This window comes from Tetrao urogallus, assembly GCF_951394365.1.
Source record: "Tetrao urogallus genome assembly, chromosome: 20".
Classification (NCBI taxonomy): Eukaryota; Metazoa; Chordata; class Aves; order Galliformes; family Phasianidae; genus Tetrao; species Tetrao urogallus.
In genome coordinates, this window is record NC_136833.1 from 8734791 (window position 1) to 8757313 (window position 22523).

The 22523-nt window shown below is 44.5% G+C and overlaps 1 protein-coding gene across 3 annotated transcripts in view; it reads right to left on the reverse strand.

Annotated features, from left to right (window-relative positions):
- The window catches only part of ACACA (acetyl-CoA carboxylase alpha), a gene marked incomplete at both ends in the record, with an annotated part of 96929 nt that overhangs the window by 66576 nt on the left and 7830 nt on the right, over positions 1 to 22523 (reverse strand). For all 3 annotated transcript variants that reach the window (XM_079545010.1, XM_079545009.1, XM_079545011.1), the window contains 22 exons: positions 2856 to 2980; positions 3685 to 3773; positions 3925 to 4025; positions 4599 to 4787; positions 5293 to 5439; positions 6265 to 6399; positions 7674 to 7824; positions 8707 to 8852; positions 9523 to 9604; positions 9874 to 9977; positions 10530 to 10680; positions 11473 to 11636; positions 12192 to 12353; positions 13924 to 14094; positions 14620 to 14829; positions 15150 to 15260; positions 15629 to 15735; positions 16322 to 16420; positions 17853 to 17934; positions 18379 to 18488; positions 18832 to 18970; positions 19547 to 19679. In XM_079545010.1, coding sequence (XP_079401136.1) covers positions 2856 to 2980; positions 3685 to 3773; positions 3925 to 4025; positions 4599 to 4787; positions 5293 to 5439; positions 6265 to 6399; positions 7674 to 7824; positions 8707 to 8852; positions 9523 to 9604; positions 9874 to 9977; positions 10530 to 10680; positions 11473 to 11636; positions 12192 to 12353; positions 13924 to 14094; positions 14620 to 14829; positions 15150 to 15260; positions 15629 to 15735; positions 16322 to 16420; positions 17853 to 17934; positions 18379 to 18488; positions 18832 to 18970; positions 19547 to 19679 — 2908 coding nt within the window. The remainder of the gene's footprint in view (positions 1 to 2855; positions 2981 to 3684; positions 3774 to 3924; positions 4026 to 4598; positions 4788 to 5292; positions 5440 to 6264; positions 6400 to 7673; positions 7825 to 8706; positions 8853 to 9522; positions 9605 to 9873; positions 9978 to 10529; positions 10681 to 11472; positions 11637 to 12191; positions 12354 to 13923; positions 14095 to 14619; positions 14830 to 15149; positions 15261 to 15628; positions 15736 to 16321; positions 16421 to 17852; positions 17935 to 18378; positions 18489 to 18831; positions 18971 to 19546; positions 19680 to 22523) is intronic.

Here is a 22523-nt window from a genome sequence, read left to right on the forward strand (position 1 = left end):
GATGCTGGCCACAGAGGTCTCTGAATTACTCTGTAACTCTATGCCATCAAGGGTGGAAGTATTAGACTTTCAGTAAGTTCACATATATTAAAAAAATATATGAAAAGAAAAACCTTTGTGCTATAGGTTAATTTCCCTGGCAGGTTTATCAAAGGAAAAAAAACAACAATCAAAATAATACAAGTTCCACAAACCAAATAATAAATAACAGCATATGCCAGGTGCAATGCTACAGCTAACTAGCCAGCCTCCTCACACAGTTCTGAGCCCACGCCAGCGTGATGCCATCCCCAGGAACGATGCCATACACCTCTCAGGGACAAAGATCAAATTAAGGTTTTGGTTTTTAAAGTGATCGATGTGAACAACTCATGAGTTGGCATCCAGGGCCAGCAAACACTGCAGTGACTATTTCCAAAGAAAGTTCTGTGAATCTCATCACTACAGACCAACGTGTGAAAGCACAGCAAATAATTTCAGAGCTGCCTTCGTTGTAGTTGAGGTCTGAATGCCTGGGTGCTGCTACATTGCAGCTCAAGGCAACAAAATCCCAGCAGGACTCAGGACAGCAGCACAGCATCAAACACGGGCGCTGTGGCCCAGTTACAGCTAGGATGTGCATACAGCAGTCAGTTAAGTACATAAAATGAATACACAGCTTCGAATCGCACTATATTTCATCAAATACATGAAAGATGGAGTAGTTCCCATCCTGCCTTAAACGCCTGCTAGCTAAAAAGGTGAATGATGGCAGCATAACACCATTACTAAAACCATCCTCAGAGCCTCTTGTTAATAATGGATTCCTAGGGATACATCAATAACAGCAACATAGCATCAAGGTGTTCTGACACGACATCTGCCCTTGGAGGACAGCTTCACCATCGCGCACAAATGGCCTGGCAACCCAGAGAACACCACAGCCTCCGCCACCATTACCAGATGTGCCAGGGGGCCCTCAGACATGAGGAGTAATGTGAAGCAGAGGGGAGACGAATGATGGTCTCTCAGTTAACAGAGTGAACTGTAATTCAGCAGAGCAGTTCCTCGCTTTGCCATAGACAGCTCGGTGCTCAGAGGTATGCTGCCCTTCTTAAGCCTCTGACACCCACCTGATGTGAGCAGTCCCCATCACATCGCCCACGTGAGGGCCCAGCAGAGCCCACACAGAGGTACCTCAGCTGTGCCCCTGCCGCGTGCAGGAAGGTCTCCCCAGTATGCTTCAAACTGGGATGCTGGCCTTTAGCTGAGATGAAATATCTGACAGCGCTGAGAAGAAAGAGCACGCACAAAAGACAAAGGAAAGCTCAGGTGGTTTTTCATCTTCTGCTCTTCCTGGCTCCCAGCAAGCTCCTCGCTCCCTCAGACATTGTGCCTACCAACCCGAAGACACAGCAAGACTCCATCTCTAAGACATGGCTTGCATGGAGGTGAACATCTAGACAAAAAGTTCCAGTCCTATTTTAGCAAGAAATAATCAGGATGACAACAACAAAATAAAGCAGGTAGCTGGCTTTTGCCTGCACTGATTGGCAAAGGCAGTGAGCAAAGCCTCAAACCAGCTCTCTGACAAGGCCTTAACGCCTCCCCGGCACCCCCGTGTAATTACACACTTGAGTGACTGGACTCTGAAGAAAATTGAAGGCCTGAGCTGCGAACAGCTGCCATTTTCTCTCTCCATCACGCCAGCATGATTACTTGAGAAATGAACAGCCCCGGCTCAAAGCTACTCCAGAATTCTCAGAGGAAATATGGCTCCGTGTTCAAATAATGAGATTCTTAAGGCAAGCGTTACTTACAATCACACCACACACCAAAAAGGAAAGGGAAAAAAAAGGAAAAAAGGAAAGCCAGAAAGAAAGAATGCCAGGCTCCTTATATCTTACAAATTAGAATTCAAGAAACCCAGCCTCTGACCAGGACAATTATGACCCTTTCTATGCTTTTGAGAGTAATTTTGTGGATGGCTACTTTGGAAATACTTTTCACTGTAACAGACCACGTTTTATTATTTTAAAAAGGAAAAAAGAGCAGGAGGGGATTGGAGGGGGGGGTAATGTTGTAATTAGCCTCTTAACAAGCAGTACACCTAACTCTAGTCTGTGCTGGAAATCACGCTGTAGCTGAATTCATCCTGCCCTGAGGAATGTGGATATTCACTCTGCTTCAAAGCCTTAAAGTGGAGGAAGGATTTTCTGAGGCTTTTTAGGAAACATAAAAAGAGAAGCAGGACTCAATTGCTGGCTTCCTGTTTATTTTCCCTGCAAATGTAATTTAACGGGGGGGTTACCCATTAGAGAGCAGTGGAGGTTAATAAAAACAGAGATTTTCACAAGCCAGTGAGAACACGGATGATGATTCCAGCATAAGGATTTCTGTGCGTTTCTAAGCTAGAATCTGTGTCCAGGAGACTCACCATCCCTTCCCAAGCCCTCTGGACAGCCACACACAGCATCCCAAGGGTGAGACACCTTGCCTGGAGTGACCAGCTTTGTGCTGAGATGATGGGTCCCAGCCAGATCCTACCACACAGCCCAGAGTGCAGCTGGTCAGAACACACTGCAGCAGATCTGCCACGAGACACTGAGCCTAGAGCCAGGAAGAAGGTAAGACAGCCTATGAGATCAAACATGGCTCATCAAGAGAAAGTGAATCCACTCTTGAATGTCAATACAGGCTAATGCCATTCACCAAGAAGAGAACTGGAAGAAATTCCACATTGCTGCTGCTGCTGCTTCAGAAGCTAGAAAGTTAGCATCTTTAAGGATGAGAGGTGTCAATTCAGTACCTTTCAAAGCATGAAACATACAGTCACAAGGAGAGGCAAATTTCTAGAGAATAAATAGACAACTTACAATGAGCATTGTGACAAGCAGGTTCTTCTTGGTGACCTGAGCATGTGAGAAGATGTAGTTCAATACAGCATTCATGTCGCTTTTATTCTCCTCCCGAAGGGCAAAGACACACTTGTCGTAGTGACCTGCGATCAGAAATGCACATTTTTTCAGCCTCCAAACTCTGACATGGAACACGAGACTAGATGTGCCTATTTTTTTTTTCCCCACATACATTTTTCACATGTTTTGCATGATCTACACAACCAGCTCTGGGATGAAAGCATTCCTCCCAACACATCTGCCCTCAACAGAAAATTTAAAGCATCCCATTCTTATTAAAACAGCCAAAAAAACAAATTCCTCCCCTGCGAGTAGTTCAAAAGAACAGAATAAGAACAGAAAAAAGACTTGCACCATCCTCTACCACCAGCAAATTGAAGTGGAAGTGAATCTACAGTAACATTACTGTAGGAATAGGGGCAGGACAAAAAAGTGTAACAGAATCTAACTGAATCTAACTACCTGTGAGAACTAGAGCCTCAACATCAGCCAGTGCATCATTGCCACCTTGTGCATGGACACAGTAATGCAATACACTTATTTCAATTGTGAGTCAAGCTGAGGGTTTGAGGTTTGCTCCTACGAATGCTGAAAACACCTCTGTGTTATTTCACAGCAGGTATTTTCCTCTACAAAAAAAGAAAAAGAAAAAGAAATCTGAGAGACCTTTGAAAGAAAATCCAAGTGGCTCAGCCTCTTGGATTTGTCTTCCTTGAGGAGGGTAAATGGCGAGCTGCTGGAATCAAATGTGGGTTTTTCAGAAATCAAACACTTGAGAGAGACTCACCATGCTGAAACTGAGTCTCCACCTTCAGATACTGACGGAGCAAATCCATTACCACTGCCTTCATGTGGCCCCGAATACCACTCCGGTACCTGTGGAAACAAACAGATCAAACCCAGTGCTCAAGCTTGATTTAAGACAAACAGGCTCAGGTCTTTCAAGTAGAAAAGGGAAACTGGGAAAAAAGGAGAGGAAAAAGAAGGGAAAGGAAATAATTAGGGATCACCCCTGAAAACAGCTCACCTCTGTACAAGCTGCACGATGCTCTGAGTGTTCATGAAAAAGACCTCACGCTCTGATTTGCGGTTCAAGGTGGCTGCATGGCTATCCAAGATATTGGCAATCTGAAACAGAGTGAGTCTCATGACAGCTCCTGAACAGAGGTGAGACAATCTGGCTGACAACTAGTGACAACTTCCAGACAAACCAGACCAGAGCTTTAGCAGACTCCAGAAAAGGCCAGAGCCTCAAACTACGTAGGAAGATAACGACGATACAAAAATCGAAGCATGACATTGCATAATAAGGAAATCATCTTCCAACATCTCCTTGACCAGGCCTTCTTAGTTTCACTCATTCCTTTTTAAGGTTATACTGACACTAGAAACGGCAGTGTAGCACACGTACCAGCCAAAAAGCAAGTAAATAAATGCCCACAAGGCCATTCTATGATTAAACTCTTCCTAATTCTTAAGCTAGCCTCTTTAAAGCTACAGTGAGCAGAGAACACACAGCCTTCAGCACAGGAAAAGTCAGCAAATAAGCTTAAGTGATACAATCAGTATCTTTCATCACAAAGATTCTACATTCAAATGCATCCTTAAGTCCATCTGATCTCCAGTTAACTTAAAAGAATTTTCTCTCTTTACACCAACACAAACCAGTTTTGATCCCTTTATACAAGTGTGGTTGATCACCTGTTGGCTGGGAAACTGGCAAAGGACTGATGTGATGTTGCTGGCATACTGGGCCATCTCCTTCTTGATGGACTTCTCCACGTTGGGTGGGATGCGTCCAGAAACACTGGTCATGATGTCCTGCAGCTCCAGCAGAGGCAAAGATGGATCTCTCAGTGTCTTCATTAGTCGCTCAACCCAACCCTTCACCTACAGACAAGTCAGCATAGAGGCAAACATAAGAAAAAAATAAGCAGCAAGAAGGGAGAAATGGAAAGCTCTCAGTGAGCTCTCTAGGACTCTGCATCACACAGGTAGCACAGGGGCTAACCACGAGAACTGGAGCAGCTGCAGTGCCACCTTTCACCAATAGCTTGCTCAGATTCATTCACCTTCATTTCTCCTTCCTCCAGACTTCCACCACAGCTGGCTATGCAGGTAGCTCATGCTTACAAGGCTGCAGGCACGAGCAGTAAAGCTCAAGCTCAGCTCCTAACTTACACTCTTTTTGGGTACCACAGATGGAACTCTCCCATGTTACTCTCTGTTGAGACTGGCTATCAGGAAACGTAAGAAAGAAAACCAAGGCCAGCCAGCACTAGCAGCACAGTACTGCTACAGTCTTGGTCCTCTGGCAGTGATGTGCCAACTGGCCAGCCTTACATTCAATAGAAAGAACATTTGCTCCCTGTCTGAGCTAAGAAGTAACTGGTACCTTGCTGCTGAAGTAGGGCTCTGGCAGGCAGTAGCCGTTCATCACGTTGACCAGGTTATCCAGGACATAATGGAAGATGCGATGGAGTTTCTCGCCTCGAAGTGCTGTGCTCTGGATCTGAGGCAAGGTGCCCGTGTGCAGTTCAGCCTGGAAACACAGCAAATACCACAGTGTCAATAATCCTCCAGTTATCCTCAGCTGGAGGCTCAGAGTTAACCTGGAAGAATTCCCCAAGTGGAAAATGCTCATGGGGAGAGAGAGACAGAAGTTATGAGCTGGATCTGCAGCAATTCCAGGTTATGTTCACCCACAAAAAAAGCCTCCAGCCTCTCTCTAAAATACGTTCCAGTTCATTTATATCTCTACAAAAACTAGAGGAAAAGCCAGCAGTTCGATGCTGACAATTACTTTCCACCCCCTGCATGGCAACTTCTCAGTTTCCTACTAGCTATTGCTAAAGGAACAATAAATTCTTTTCCACTGTCACCAGCTACATCCCAGGCTACGAGGCCTAAAGAAACGCACGTTTGCCTTAAAGAAGATCCAGATTTGCTACAATTTGCAGGGCCTGACACTCTTGGAGTTGGATTATCTACTCCTGTCCTCCAGAAGAGGGCCAAAAAGAAGTAAAATAAGATGAAAAAAGAAGTGATAAAAAAAGAAGTAAAATAAGCATGCAGACAAATAAAGCAGATGTAAAGATCCAGCCAATCTCCAGTGTCACATACAGCCATGGACCCACAATAGCTTTGAGGTAAGAAGAGAACAAGCATGGGACAAAAGCTTTGCCTGAATCAGAGGACCACACGATAGTCTGAGCCCAAATCACCACGAGACAAAGAATATGGTGATGTTTCCAGTACAGTGCACAAATCTAAGACTGGTTCAGCACACTGGACCATCTTACAGCACTCTCAGCATTGCTCCCCTATAAAAACACCACAAAAATCTGTGCTTCCTGCAACTTCTCACCTGCTGAACCCTGCTGGGATCATCCAGCTGGAGTTTGGCAATCACACAGCCTGGATCCAACACTGCCCCAGGGCGTTTGACATAATGGATGCAGCCTGATTCTCCTGCTGTTAGTGTCATCACCATTTTCATCACCTGTAGCAAGGAAAACAGGTTACACACTCAGCTTCAATAGTCCACAAATGGTTCTAGTTTTGTGAACTAGCAGCCAATAGCCTACCACAGACAAACTAACCTGCATGAGCACCTTTTGCATTCAGTCTTTCTCAAAGGTCTAAAAGCACATACACTGTGAATGAAATTCCAACTTAAGTAAATGGAACAAATTACCAGGACACAAACCAGTGCAGCAGGAAGCTGCTTGGACCAACAGGTATTTAAGAAGGTCCTACATTCAACACAGGGAACAAAACAGATACAGATCATTGCAGCTGCTGCACTCTCATTGTTTGAAATGCAAGAGCCACTCTGAAAAGCTACAGTAAGATACTGTGCTAGCAGAGGAAATTAGGATTACCTTCCAGGGGTCACAAATCTCAGTCTGCTATTCACAAATAGAGATGCTCCCACAGTTTAGCCACAGAAGCTCTTGCCTTTAAGCAGAAGCGCTAGGTTTAGGGAAAGGCAATCTAGTTTTACTACTGCTGTAGCATATACCACAACTGGGAAAACAGGAATTGAGTAGGTGGTGCCTCTTTAGCCATGGCTCTGTTGCAGCATAAAAGCATTTACATGAAAGTATCCAGATCTCTGGCTTGATATTCTTCTCCTACACAATCTTCCCAACTAGTTTAATTGCCCCTCTGCCAACACACCCTCCCTTCCTTCATATCTGTTCAGAGCCATGCACTCCTACTTTCATGCTTTCCTCACTGTGGTGCAGCAATTGTTCTTCACCCTCCTCCTCTCTAAGCATTAAGTAACTTCCAGGGGAGAAGGCAGGAGTGACACTTATTTTCAGCTTAATTTGTCTGATCAATCTGATAAATGATCAGGTGATCAGAGAAGTCTTAACTTGTTCCTTAATACCACCATATGCCTCTTCTGAGTCTCCTTAAGAGCTAAGTAGTGGTTTACAAAAGGAAAGCCTTCTTCAGTGTACTTAGAAGACATGGTACACTCTGCTTTGGCACCATGGCAAGACAGTAACTGTGGTCTCACTGCTCAGAAATTTTACTCATCACTTAGTGAAGTCATTAATACTCAGATTTCAGCTGTTAAAAATTTATCCCCCACCAAATTATTCCATTTGCTGATTCCTGAATTAGTCCAAATTAAAACACGGATAAAATTTAGAAAGGAAATGCTATGAATTACTTCTCATTCTCACTTTCCAGTTCAAGAACATTCAACTTTTTTTTCTCCCCAGCTTCTGCCTGGACAGCATCAGCAACAGTCGAGACTTTTACCTCTATTTCTGCAAAGCATTGGCCTGCAAACACGTGTCCCCCATCCTCCACCACATACTGGATAAGCTTCCCAGCCGAAGGTGAGCGCAGAATGGAAGGATCATTTTCCTTTTCAAACACACAAGTCTTGTTACCTATAGTGATGCGATACCTGGGGAACAACAGGCAGAACAGAACCACTGAACCATTTAGGTTGCAGAAGACCTTCAGCACCATCAAGTCCAACCATTCACCTCACAAGACAATCCACTGCTAAATCACAGCCCTACACACCACGTCCACGTCTCTTAAGTGCTGCCAGGGAGCAGAATGCTACCGCTCCCCTGGGCAGTCTGTTACAACACCTAACTGCCTCTCCTGTGAATGAATTATTTCTGGTATCCAACCTAAATCTCCCCTAGCACAACTTGAGGCTGTTGACTCAAGCCCTATCATTATCACCTGAGTAAAAAGACTGGCATCCACCTCACTGCAACTCCTTTCAGGCAGTTGTGGAGATTTCAGCCTGCACCTGAACACGAGTTTACCATTCATGTGCTGTGGTTAGCTTACGGCATCACTGTGTTCTGACAGCAGATTTAAAAAGCACTCTGAAAGGATACCAATGTCACTCCAGTCTCCTTTGGGAAAGTTAATCCAGTGTACAAGCATCCGAGCCAGCAGATATTTTAGATCACAAACCACGAAGCTTTGGGAAATAGGAATCTGAGCTCCTAAACAACCCCCAAATCAGTTCAGCCAACTGGAGGTCAGAGTACTGGGTCTCTTACAGGTAACCACACGCAATCCAAAAGGGCAGGAGATCACAGACTCCCTACTGGTGCACTTACACAGGAAAGGTCTGAATGCATCCCAGACACACGTTTCAGATGAAAGCAACTTCTCCCTTCAAACTCATCAATAATAACACATCTAGGAATCCCTTCCTTGGAAACAGTTCCATTTCCAGCTGTTCATCAGGAAGCATAAGGCGAGCAGTACACCTAATCTGGACTGACACACAGATGTTATACAATAACCTACAAGTTGTTACCTGTCCACTTCTTCTTTCATGTAGGTGGTATAGCTGCTACCATCGTAAGACAGGAGCAGCCCTCCGTCGCTCAGTCGGTGCACGTCAACTTCCACACAGGAGCTGTTCATGATGACCACGTAGGAATTGGGAGACTGTCGGGTCACCTGCAGATCCACAAGAACAGGAGGCAGCACATGAGAGAGACACAGCACTGACACTGCTTTGGTTGCCACAAAACATACAGATTTCCAAGTGTTGCAATGGTGGCAAATAAAGAAGTGGAACAGAGATGTTTGTTCTCATCTTGGGGAAAAAAAACATGAAAAAGAACTTGTATGCTTCCTTTTGCAACCTTTAAACAGTATTCTTAACGCTGATTTGTTTGGGTTTTTTTGTTTGTTTGTTTGTTTTTGTTCACAGCAAAGAAAAAGCAATGCTAAAGAGAAAAATTGCTACAAATTCTACCACGCTCATGAAACCAGAGCCAAACACCCAACACAGTGTATCTAAATATTCAGAAACATCAACTGAAAGTTTCAGACAACCAAAAAGCAGTGGGTCCCATATAAAATTCTGGTCTAATATCCTCAGCACATGCAGAGGGGACTCTTGATTCTGAAAAATTAACGTGTTTACAGAGATGCACAGAGATATTACAATAAAAAGATGTGACAGGTGGTCATCTTGATCATGATTTCCTAACCCCACTAAAGCAGAGCACATACATTTTACACAGATTTAATTCCAACAATTACAAAGATTAAGCCAGAGCAGCACACAGACATTTCCAGCTAGCAGTGGCGTGGGGATGGTTTCCTATGCTGTGCAACATACCTTCAACACGTATTTCCGTCCTTCATAGATGAGTTCCACATCTACAGTGTTCAGCAAAGTATGAGCAGGCAGGACTTGGCCCCTTGAAAGAGAAGTACAAAGCAAAATTTGCCATCCAGAAACTACCAAATGACTACCAGGGACCCAAGAAGGCTCAAAGAAGCATGCAAGGATTTAAAAAACACTAACAGAGACAGAGCAGGCCAGTTTTCTTAGGCCTGTAGATAAACAGCTTCTTGGGATTAGAGAACAGACAACAAATAACAAGCTCCATGCATTTCTGGATTGTACTGCATTCGAACAAAACTTCAAGTCAAAAATAATTACTACCTACCAGACAAGCAATTTTACCTTTCTAGAGAGTGCAGGAAGTTTGAGACGCTGTTCCGAAAGCTCACATCAGCCACATGAAGAGCTCCACACACCACCCCCAGCATGGTGTCAGGCCTTTCAGCCTAGAAGGAAAGGGCACAATAATACAGTTACACCTTTGTTAGCACCGCTCTGTTCCACACATCCACTTGTAGAACCAATGGTCTCAACTCTACTTTTGGCTCAAGGCCAATCTTCCACTAAAATTAAGCTGTTGTAGCACATATCCAAATACTACACAAAAGCAATCACCTCTATAAAGAAAACCACTGATCTTTGTTCTTTCTGAATCAAATCCTGAGACTCAATCTATTTGAGCCTTTCCATCAGCATCCATTCCAAGCAGTATAGTAAAATACTAGCCTTAATTCTCACATACACTAAGATGCCATTATGGCCAACTCTAAGACCACTTTTCCCTGACAAGGCAGTGACGTGGAATTTTGATACGAATAAGAATCAAGCCCAGTGAAAATCTTTATTTGCAACATGTTAAGTGGAAATTAAGTACTGCTAAATACTCCTCATAAACAGAACATACCAAGCTTTCCAATCTCTCCTTTTCTCTCTCCACCCCACCCTTCCCTCCTCCTCTCCCTCTCTCCAAACTAGTCCTGTAAAGCACACAGCTGCACCTGCACTTTCTCAGCAATCAGCCGATCCAACCAGCCGGTGTCAATGCGGTTCTGCTGGAAGCTTTCTGTTTCCAACAGTTTTATCAAGTATTCAACAGTGGTTCGGAAATCCCCTCGGATGGACAGCTCCTTCAAGGCCACCACCATGTTTCTGAAGGAGGAGAGAAAACCTGTTATCTATCCCACACAAACAGTGCAACCCAGTAACTCTGAACAGTTCCCCGTGAGTTGCCTGGAAAAAAACAGGCTGAGGGTAACAGCAGAAGAACACGTGCACTTGTGCAAGACCCCGTATGGTATGCTTGGGAATGAAACAACATTGATTTTCTTCAGTCTGCTGCCAGTGTGAACCAGAGAAACTCAGCCAGCACTGGCTCTGAGAACAGGAGTTCCATTGTTATCAACATCTAAGCACCTACTGCGTGTGAAAAGTACACAGAACGTAACAGACACTGTCACCATCCCACCCAGAATGGAACAGAGGAAACACTCTGGATGAACAACAGCACGGATGGCAGGTCAGACAGTCCTGTCTTATGATAAGCTATTTATGTCCCACATCACATAAGAACACTCAGTTATTTATAGGGCATTGGCATAGCCAAGTTACCAATGCTCTTCCTGTTAAAAGCCTTCCACCTGAATGCTTTCAAAGAAGGATTTCAACACAATGGTATCTTACCCCAGCAGCAGGCACAGAAGGCAGAATGAAACAGAAGAGAAATAAACTAAAGAGAAGTAATCAAAAAGTGAGAAATGTAGGTGCAATGCAGTGGGATAGCAAAGCAAGACAGGATCGGGAGCCTGACCACAATGTGTAAAGTGAGAAGGAAACTTCTCTCAAAAACACCAGAACTAAAGAGTCTGGTTTCATCCATGGCACTCTGCAATAAAGAGGAATAAAATGAACAATTTCCAAGGCTTTTTTGATTATACTACTTACGAGATGGCTTCTTCACGATTCTCTCCCCAAGAGAAGCAGTGACCAAACTGAGAATCAGCAAATTCATGAAGCCCTCCTGCAGCAGCAACACTGAAATAGCCCCAGACATTCTTATTGCTGCGGAAATTCAGTTCCTGGACTGTACCAGAACTGGGCTTAAATCCCTGTAAAAACAGACAGACATTGCTATACACCCTAAAGAAAAAGTAAATAAACCAGGATTAGGGAAATAATTAGAATTGTAAAGAGCACCATTTTGTTTTGCAACACAACGCATACACAGCTAAGCTGATCCTGCTCACTGCCAAAGTAACAGCAAAGGTCTGTAGAACACAGAAGCACAGGAACTGCTGTCGTTCAGAAACTACAGGGAACTGAAGACCTTAGCTTTTGTGAGGTCAGTAGCACCTTGGCAGCTAATAATGACAGTGTGCCTGGGGGACAACCAAGTCACAATAAAGAGGATTTATAATCCTAAGGCACAGATAAAATCTGTTATACTCTGGGAAGTTGAGGAGATGAAGGTGAAGATACTGTACAGTGCACCTGTGTCAGTCCACGTTCTTCTAGCGCCTAGCCACAGTGTACAGAAGCATCAGCTAAGTAAGATAAGGGAAGAATCTTTTAAAGGTGCCAAACCTTCCTGGAACAGCAGCAGAGATTGAACTCGCTGAGGTTATCATAGCACGATAAGGAACTACAGAATTTAAAACACTCACCTCATCGGGATTCTCACTGGTGATACGGGCAGCAATTACATGGCCACGTGGACAGGGGACATGGGCTGAATTCTCAAAATCAATAGATCCATCTCCCCATGGGGAAACGCCGTACATCACTCGGATATCCTTGATCCGGTGGAGTGGAATCCCCATGGCAATCTGAGGAGGAAGAACAGCATTTGCCACTAATCAGCAAGTTGCCATCTTCACAGAGCGCCTCTTGTCCTTGCGGAATTAACCCCACCAGTTTCTGCAGAAGCTCATGCTGCAGTTCTCATACAGCAAACACATATTCCTATTTTCCTAAGTAAGCCCTCTCCACTGACATGCCTTGTTACATTTGTATTTCTCAAGACAGCTGAACTCAGTGTAACATCCACCTTATGACTTCCAACAAATATTTTCCGTTGACTAAAAGACTTCAAAGAAGGTTGGTCACTGCTAGGTCAGCCAAGGATGGGCCTGAATTAAGCCTGATAAAAATATACTGAGGTGCCAGATGACCCCTAACCAGTTGTATGGAACCTTTGAGGATTTCTGTAACTATAAAATGCAGACAGTGACCTACAGAACTGGCTGCTGACTGGAGCCTTATGGACCCAATTCCCAGCTGTTCTGGTCAACAAGAAAAAAACCTACTGGTTCACACAAGCCATAAATGTCACTCACTGTGATGATTTCTCCTTGAAAGAGTAATAAATCAAGACAAATTCTTGGTTGCTTTGCCACATCTATTCCAGTGCCTAATAATTAGGCACAAATCCTATTTTGTAGAAAGACTTGAAGAGCAGGGACCTCAGCCAAGAAGAGGAAGCATCTGCTATTAGTGAGGGACTTGGAGAGGTGGAAACAATTTCCCTGGAAGTCAGGAACTGCTAATCAAAATTAAAAAGACCAAAGTCACTTTCCTGAACTTCAAACAACTGCTGAACTTGCTGAAAGATGAAAAAACCAATCGTCTGCTCTTTTTTCACTCCCTTTGTCATTGGGAACTCTGGGAATACTGTTATCTCTTGGAGGCAGTGGACTGGGCAACGCACTGCTCCAAACTGGCACAGCATTTGATTGCTCTGCTAGCCTCAGAAGCCAATTCATTTGACAAAATAATTTCAGGGCCTGCTGAACTACTCATGTCTAAAGCCTCTTAAGACAGAGATTTTACACACAACCTTACTTAAACCAGTTTTCTTACCTTTATATTTTATTATTCTGCTGCTTCACGTATTCTTTATTTTTTTGTAACTAATGGTTTCTCTAAGAATTTCAGGAGGAACAACTAGAAAATTACTTCTGTTTGCTTTCCAAATCAGAACAGAAGGGGAAGAATATTTTGGAACACAGAAGCTTTGCTCCTGAAGCCACAGAAGATAAATCCTAAACTGGGGAAGTAACAAAGTTGCTCCATTAATTAGATGACTTGGGTTGGGAAAAAGAAGTGGAGGAGTCAAATATCCCCATCTGCGTGAGAGGACACAGGCCATATGTGGTAGTGCTGATAGCTGCCTTACACTCTTCCCTCTCTAAGTATTAAGATCCAGTCATCTGCTGAACATTGGTATGGGATCCAGTTTTAACACAGAAACCTGGCAGTGATTCAGCAAGAGTCCGATCCCTTAATTTCACTCGGGCTTCAGCAGAACAGGTTTTTCACGCTCAGCTTTCTTCACCACACCACAATTTGAGCACTTCTGAAATCCTCCAGAGGTGCAGGAATTGGGTCCTGACTCACCTGGAGCTGTGCTGCAGGAAGATTCACATCAGCTACCATCTCGGTGCAGGGATGCTCCACTTGCAGACGGGGATTCAACTCCAGAAAGTAGAAGCTGCCATCCTGGCTGTAGAGGTATTCCACAGTGCCTGCACTCACATACCCCACCATTTTTGCAAGCTTCACTGCACACTAGGATGCAGGAAAGAAGAGCATTTGTTTTCCACGCCCCACATTCAATCTTCTATGCCCTATTCACCCACCCTACCCACTTTAGAGTTTTTTTGGTGGCATTCTAAAACATCCAGCATCTTCTAACGTGCCCAAAAGCTGCTCAAAGCAAAGCACACGGCACCAGGGTTTTGGTTCCCAGGTTATTTTGTTTACACTGTTCACAGAAGGCAGAACTGAAGTATTTTTAACAGCCAGCATTAGAAAATTCATATAACTCCTGCTGCTCACTTTTAATGTGACACTGCACATTTAAAACACATCTCTCTCATTTTTGAGGTGCAGACATTCTCAGTGGAGCTCAGCAATGGTGGACTCAGTTTTGGAAATGTCAGCGGTTGCACACAAAGCAGTTTACAACACATTACCTTACGCTGCTCTTTTAACAGAATGAACAATGCAAAATTATTGCCAATGACAAATAAAAACATCCTGGCTTTTCCTGGAGTCTCACATGAAAAAGAGAACTTGCAGAGCCACTCTCACCTGTTCCATGTGCTCAAAAACCACTGAAGTTGCAATGGAAGCAGGTGCTTCCTCAATAATCTTCTGGTGCCTGCGCTGCACGGAGCAATCCCGACCAAAAAGAGAGATGGCATTGCCATACTGGTCTGCCAGGATCTGCACCTCCAAGTGGCGGGACTGTTTGGCCAGCCTCATTACAAAGATCGGAGAGCCTGGGACTTCAGCCTGAACCTACAGCAGAGACACCTTGTAAGTGGACAAATCATTTTTTGTGAACAACCGCCTTAATCCCAATCATCCCCAGTTCATTTCTTGAGTAACAAATGTCCTGAATATCTACTCAGGTCACTTATGACTAAAAACAACCCGTGCTCACTTACATTTAATTACAGCGAGGTTAAAACCACCTCAGCTTTCCTAAATAATCCATAAGCTAAACAAGGCTCACAATAGTGGCTTCTTCATTTCCTCAACATCTCCCATTTAGTGCTCTCAGAATCACCCAACCTGAGCATCTAGAAAAAGACAGCATAAATCAATGGAAAAGTTACCTGTCTAAATAGGTTGGGGAAGTCATCTGCATTATTAACTTTCCTAATTCCTTTCCCTCCTCCTCCTTCAGAGGCCTTGATCATGACAGGGTAGCCAACTTCCTCAGCAGCCTGATCAAGATGGGAAAAACATGGGTAAGTATAACAAGCTAGCAGAAATAAGTTGAGAAGACCTTTATTTATGAATTATTCATGCCCAAGTCCCCACATTTTTTGACTCTGTTTAGCAAACTAGACATGAACGAGACACAAATCACATATGCTATTTCAGTAGTTGGAAAAACAAGGGAACAGTTGCTGCTACTGCAGCGCTCTCGTTTCTTTCTCCTAATCCCACTAATTCTGCAGGCTGAGCCCAAATTTCCAAGACTCAGTCCAGTCCTGATCTGTTCTCCCATTAGAAATAAATTAATCCTCCAGGCAATCTCCAGGTATGCATGCAGCAGGCTCCAACCAGCTCTGAACTACCAGCCACCTACCCGCAGGCCGTCGTCTGCATCTTTCACATAGCCTTTTTCATACAGCTCCTGAGGAACGTTCAGGATACGCTTCTGAAGATCGTTCTCCTGCCAATCCACTCGAAGACCTGAAACATAAGCATGGCCTTCTAGCCTGTTCTGCTGCAAGGCTCACTGAGAACTCACACATCAGACACTGGTGAAACAAAGGGCTGTAACAGATCCTTGAGGAACCAGTCTGGAAGCACGTACAAAAGAGAGGATGCTGAACACAAGCAGATTATTACTGTCGTCTGGGGAGCAAAGATTTTTAATTGGAAAACTAACAACAATTATGCCCTCCACTTACCCTGTGTAATTCTGAGAAACAGGCAGTTATTTACCATCCTACAGAGCTTTCACAGAAACAGAGTATTGGCTGCGTGCTCCAGAATTACTGGACAGATGCTAGAGAAGTAATGGCTGCAGAAATACCAGATGCCACAGCTGCACTGTCAGACTGGCAGCAAGGTAAGGAACATGTCCTTTTTGCCTGACATATCCACAAATACCACAGCCACTTTGTCCAAGCCTTGGATAATACAAGTTTGAATCTATTAGCAGATGGAACACATGCAACTGACCTTTTTATGCACAGATACTTATTAAAGATTAGGCATGTTGAAGAAAAGCGGATTAAAATGGTCTTTATATGCTGGGGAATTTCCTTCTTACCGCTGCCACTCCAAGGAAGAGTTGGGATGCCAGCAGTCTGAGCCACTATTGACGATGCAATTTTATCTCCTAAAGCCCACATTGCTTGGCTTGGAGGACCTGCAAGGAGCAAAAGCAACGCATGGAAGAGTCACAAGTGGTATCAAACTCCAGGGAAATGCCTACAGGCTTGATTGGGATCCCATGTACATGGAATAAATAAAAGCTCTCAGCAAGCCTGACGCAGGCCACAACCCAACTGGTATAAATCAATATTTCCAAATCAAACCCAAAAGCATTAACAGTGTCAGCCAGGAATTTAAAAGCAGACTGGAGCACCTTTGACCAAGAAAGAAGAAAAGGCAATTGTAACTACAGTCAGATCACAACAGCTTGTTACAGAAGCCTTGGAACACTCAGCTTGCAGGCACCACTATCTGTCCACGTGTTTCTCTTCAAGCTGTGCCAGCTCTCAGAGATGGCAGGTGCTGGTGATTGGTATTAGGTGTGCACATCACATGCTATTGGAATAGTAACTCAGTGCCCTGATTTTCCTAGAAACATGGCTAATGTGGGACTGCAGCACATGATTGGCAAGAGATTTAAGCTGGAATTAAAACGCAGATTTAAAATTCACGCCTATTCAAAGGTTCAGAGTATTTCCACAGCTGTGGCTCAAGTTATTACAGATCTGCTGGAAGTCAGAACACAACACAACTGCCCCAAAGATAAAAGTTATGTTCACACCATGACTTTTACCACAAGTCCATCTTTAGTTTTAAACACAGACCATGCCCAAAGCCTTACCCTACATTCAGATATGGAAATGACTCTTACTGCATCAAACACCTCCAGGACTCAATTAACTACACTGCTAACAGACCACAAACTTCATGTGCTGTCTGCAGAAAACTCAATAAAATTTAACTGTGAACATTCTCTTTAAACTGACAGCAGAAATATCCACTGCTTTAACACTGTGTTCTTTGATTTTTTTATCTCAAAATACTCAAAGACATTTTGGAGAGCTTGCCACTTCTCCCATACAACAATTACTTCCCAGCACATGTCCAAACCTTACCCACTGCCATCTGCAAATAGCTGTACCATCATTTGGAGGAAACAGCAGGAAACATTATCATAAAAGCCCAGCATGTCTAAAAATGGATAATTTCTGAAGTTAACTTTGCTCACCTCTATTTTTAATATGAGATAAAGAAAGGCTTACAGCTCTTATTACAGTCCTCATGGAAAAGAATCTGTCCCTCTCTCATCTTCCAGACCCAGAGCCTTACTGAGCTAAGCCCTCTATCATAACCCAGGGTCTATTCCAATCCAGTTTCATTAGCCTCAATTACTGGAAACACATTACACTGCTAGACAGCATATTCTGTTGCTCTGACTACTGTAACGAACAGATCATCCATCTTGCACTTGCAAACCGTACCTCGTGGCTCTCTTTCAGGCTCAGGATTTTCTCTCATTAAACCCACCCATCTTAAAATAAGGACTAAACCTCATCAGACATCTGGTCAGAAGTACATCTGCTCACCCATGAAAGCAATCCCATTTTTGTGGAGAAGTTCTGGTAGTTTTGGGTTCTCAGAAGCATGGCCCCAGCCAGCCCATACAGCCTGCAGAAGAACACAACATAATTCACTCTTAGTTATAACAAAACAGGCACACGAGCAAAAATACAAAGCATGCAGATGCTTCCAAATCTTTCTTTTCTCCACTGAACAGAAAACAGCCTCATAACATCCACAAGCCAGAGGATGTTATGAAGTACGCTCAGGCTTACTTTAAAGGGCCAGAGCATTGCATCTGGCAGACAAGACCAAGAAGGCTACTAAAGGAAGCTAGGCATGGGGAAGTGAAAGGGTGACTGGAACCTTCTGCCTCCTGCAGATATTCATACCAGGAAACTGACTGCATTCTAATATTCACTGTCCTTACTGCTAGTACAGGTTTGTCAGTTCCATTTCTTTAACCTGCCTTTTCTCCCAGATACAACTCATTATTTGAGGAGAGGGGATTCCCTAGTGCTACCTCATGACTTGAAAACTGGCATTTCTCACCTGCACTGGAATGCGTTTAGCAATGTCAAGGATGAGTTCCACATTTGCATAGTTGTTGTTGTTTGGTCCTCCTGGAACTGGCACGTAGTGATCTGCCATTTTAATGTACTCTGCAAATGCAACAAAGGTCACAGGTAGATCACAGATCTGGTAAATGGTACTTAGGTCTAAAACTTCCCAAACCTGCGGCATAACCAAATCTGAACATCCGTATCCACACTGCTTTCTCATCAATCCCAGAAGTTAATTACAATTATCCAGTGGTATTTCCTACACAATAAAATACCCACAGGCAAAACTAAACTTAATGTCTCTAAAGCACTTAATATAAATTCGTTCCAAAATGACCCAAAGCCCTCAATCCGCTCCTGGTCAGAGCGCTGCACGGTGCAGTGATGTCCTCTCAGCCTCTTGCATCCCCCTGGGCACAGAGGTCTGTGCACCTTCACTCACCTGCGTTTGCTTTCAGGTCCTCAGGAGTCACCATGACAACAAATCTGATCGCCCGCTCGTTTCGGAACATCTCGTAGGACCAGCGCCGGATCGACCGCATGCATTTCACCGCTGCAATCCCGTTGTTGGCTATCAGGACCTGCATATAAGAGATGCAGGGACGAGACAAAAGTCTAAATAGCACAACATGCTGAGCAATAATGAAAACAGACATTTTCTCCACAGGTTTTTCAACCCCTTTTTTGCTGTTCCGTTTTCTCAGTTGGCTTTCAACTCAATAAGGAATCAGCTCTTGCTTGCCCATGAAGATATTAATGTCTTATGCTCTGTTGGGATTAAAGAACAGAAGGGCCCTTCAGAACTGGCATAATGAGTTGCTAAAACTTCTGTCACCTGAATGGAAGAGACCTCACTGTTACGTGTTTATGTATTTTGAAATAAAATTCTCAGTGCTTTGTCCAGTCTGCATTTGTTGTATCTGTCTGTAAGTCCTCCTCTATCAGCAGAGGCTCATTCAGATTTTTCTTCTGTCACATTAAACTAAAACAATTTATCACATTTAAAGTTAAAACAGAATGACTACAGGCAGAAATACAAGTTGTAAGTTCAGGAATCTCAGTATTTTCAATATGCAGTACTGAATAAAGAGAAGTCATAGCTCTAGAGAAGGGAACAAGAATGCAATATGCCAAAGCCCGGAAGGCCAGCAATTTACCTTTTCAATAACTCTGTTCCCTCCGAAACGAGTAACAAATTCTGCAGGAGAAGCCACAGTGAAATCCCGCTGCACGTCAACTTTCTTCCTGTCCCGGCCTTGCTTTACGAGGTGCAAACCAGACATGCTGGGCCTGAGGGAATTTGAGGGGGTCAGAAAAAAAGCAACACTGCAGTGCAGATGAACACAAATAGAGCAGAGTACGATGGTAATTTCTACCTGTCCCCTTGACCACATTCCCCATGACAGGCAGAACATTCCCCACTTCCAGTTTGCAGCTCTTACAAGCATGATCTCGTTTTGCAATTAACTGCAGTTGTATCTCAGCACGTTTCAGCCCATCTGGGGAAATTCGAGTCATGCCAATACATGAGCAGATGAAAATGCACTCACTGCACATCACTGCCCGTCACAGAACAACTGTTAAACCACACTCCATGCTGCTCCTCAGTCTTCCAGGAGAGCTGACTAATGATAAAGTTTCCTAGCTTTGGTATAACAGTGTACTAAGTCAGATTCCATGAGGAAATCTTATTAGAGAACCACAGCAACTACACTTCAGGTGTAAACGAGAGGCTCCGCCATCCCTGTGCCTGGTTACTCCAACCATTTCCCAAGGATGTGCCCAGCAGCAAGGCCAGCTCCTGGGGGCCGCGTGTTCAGTTGGAATTGGCTCAGGATCCTCTGCCTTCATCAGCTGAGGATGAGAAACTCCATGGGGAGATGGGAAGAGATGGGCAGAAAGCGACTGACCTGCTGGGGAGGGCATGAAGGGCAAACAACAGCAGCAACAGGCCTGGCTGCACAAGTCCCAGCCCACTGCTGCTCAGCCCTGACTCTGTCAGGACGTTCAGAATAAAAAAAGCACAACAATGGCACTTCACAATTACTTTGGAGCTGAATTTCAGCTCATCAATCTTTATCTCACACATGGGATATTCCCATGGCCTACAGTCAAGGCGGTAGAGAGCTCCAAGCTACAGGCTTGTAGAGAAAGCAAATCTGGAGCTTAACTGGGAAGTGAAAACCTGTTCTAAGCACAGCAACAGAAACATTGGAGCAACCCCTGAAGCCAAAGATGGAGAAATGAAGGGTAACAGAGGGGAGAGCAACAGAGTGAAAGAAAGAAGGTAAACAAGCCTGTCTCCCAGTGACGTGCTGGGAACTACAAGTGTCTGTACCAGGTCAGATCAAAGTATATCCAGTTCAGCAACCTGTCTCAGAGGCAACAGCTGATATCCAGAGAAGGGCAGGAGATCACACTGAGCGTACACAGGTACTTCCCAGGAACACTTTCCCTTCTTCCAGCAAGCTGCAATCCCGAGAGGCAGTGTCACTGTACCTAATGGGGCTGCTGTCAGCAAGAGCTCATGGACTGCACTGCAAAAATCACAGCCTGCAAACTTGAGGATGGGGGCCAACAGGCAAGAAAGAAAGCAGAAGTGTAGGCAAGATACAACTTCTCCTAAATTTGTCTTTAAAGAAGATCAGAATCTACAGCTTGGCAAGGAAGGAGTACAGCCCAAGAAATCAATGAGACAGGTTTGCTCACTGAAGGCTCGTTGCATGCGGTCTCAACCAAAGAGAGACCAAAATTTTGGGGTCAGAAGCTGTGAACACGGATGAATGCGGATGATGCACCAACTCACCAAGTGCAAATTACCACACAAATGAAGATTCTGCTGCAGTGAAAATGACAAGATAACCAGATTTTCCATCATTCCGAATCAATTGCAAACACTTGTTTATAAACAAGTATAGTTCATTTTACTCTGTGATGGGAAGTATACCAAGAACATCAAGTTTTATTCAGTAGCAATCACAGGCTGCCCATCACAGCCAAAGCAGGAAAGATTTTCTTCTTTTAGCAACGTAAAGTGCGGGAGAAGCTGGGCAGCCATGAAGGAAGAACACTGAGCCCTAAACAAGACAGAACAAAAGGCAAATGGGTAACAGCCATCTCTGCTGTTCTCCAGGTCACACGTGCAGTGCTTTCTCAGGTAGGAGCTTCCAAAAAGCTCATCAGTCCTTCAGTTTGTAGAGGTTAATGGTTGTACAGAACGTCACACTTTATAAACAGATTCTGCACCTAAAATGCAGTCCAGCGCCTTTCTTACAGACTGCACACACAAATGCCTCACGGTAATTCAGGATGGCTTCAGGGGGATAAAACAGACAGGGGAAAATATCAGTTTGAATTTCTAGCACAGAGTGCCCAGCTGTCTCAGCCCAAGACGGGTGTTGCTCTGAGGAGACAATCATAGCTGAAACTCTTACCTCTGCAGCATGTGATAGATCATTTCCTGACTCTGATCTGCAGGCTCCTCCATGCTGTCTGTGAAGGAATTAACAGATTGCAAGTGCTGCTATTTTGGTTTTTCCAATACTGCAGCTCAAAACCCAGCAGCGCAGAGCAGCGAAGAGCCTCCCGTGCTCGTATGGTTCTCCTTGAGGCAGCGGCACTTCCCGGATTGCTTCAGTCTTTTAACCTTTGTCCCCTGCCTTCTACCAGCCCTCTGTCACTCTTTCTTCCTGTGACGCAGCACACACAGCGGGTGAAGCAGCCTCCCTGCAGCGCAGGGGGAAAGCAGCTGATCAGAGACAGAGGAACCCCCAGTTACGTAAGGAGCTTTGCACAGCTCTGTGCTGTGTGCCGGAGCCCCACGAGACGAGGATCCCGCAGGGAAGCGGCTGCACAGCTGGCTCCCTGCCTGCCCCGAGCCCCCAGCAGCCAGCACAGCTCCTGCTGCCAGGAGGCAGCTGTCACAGGCCGGCTGCAGTGCCCATCAGCTAGAGAATTCATTCAGCAAGCAGGATTTTGTATCAGGTGTGCACAGAGGGTGGGGAGGTGACAAGGAAAGCACCTCCATGCAGGCAAGCAAAGCCCAGCGGCGATCCGGGCAGCAGAGCACACAGACGCCAGCCTGAAGCTGGGACAGGTCAGCCAGGATTTCAGCAGCTCAGTTTCTCCACCCAT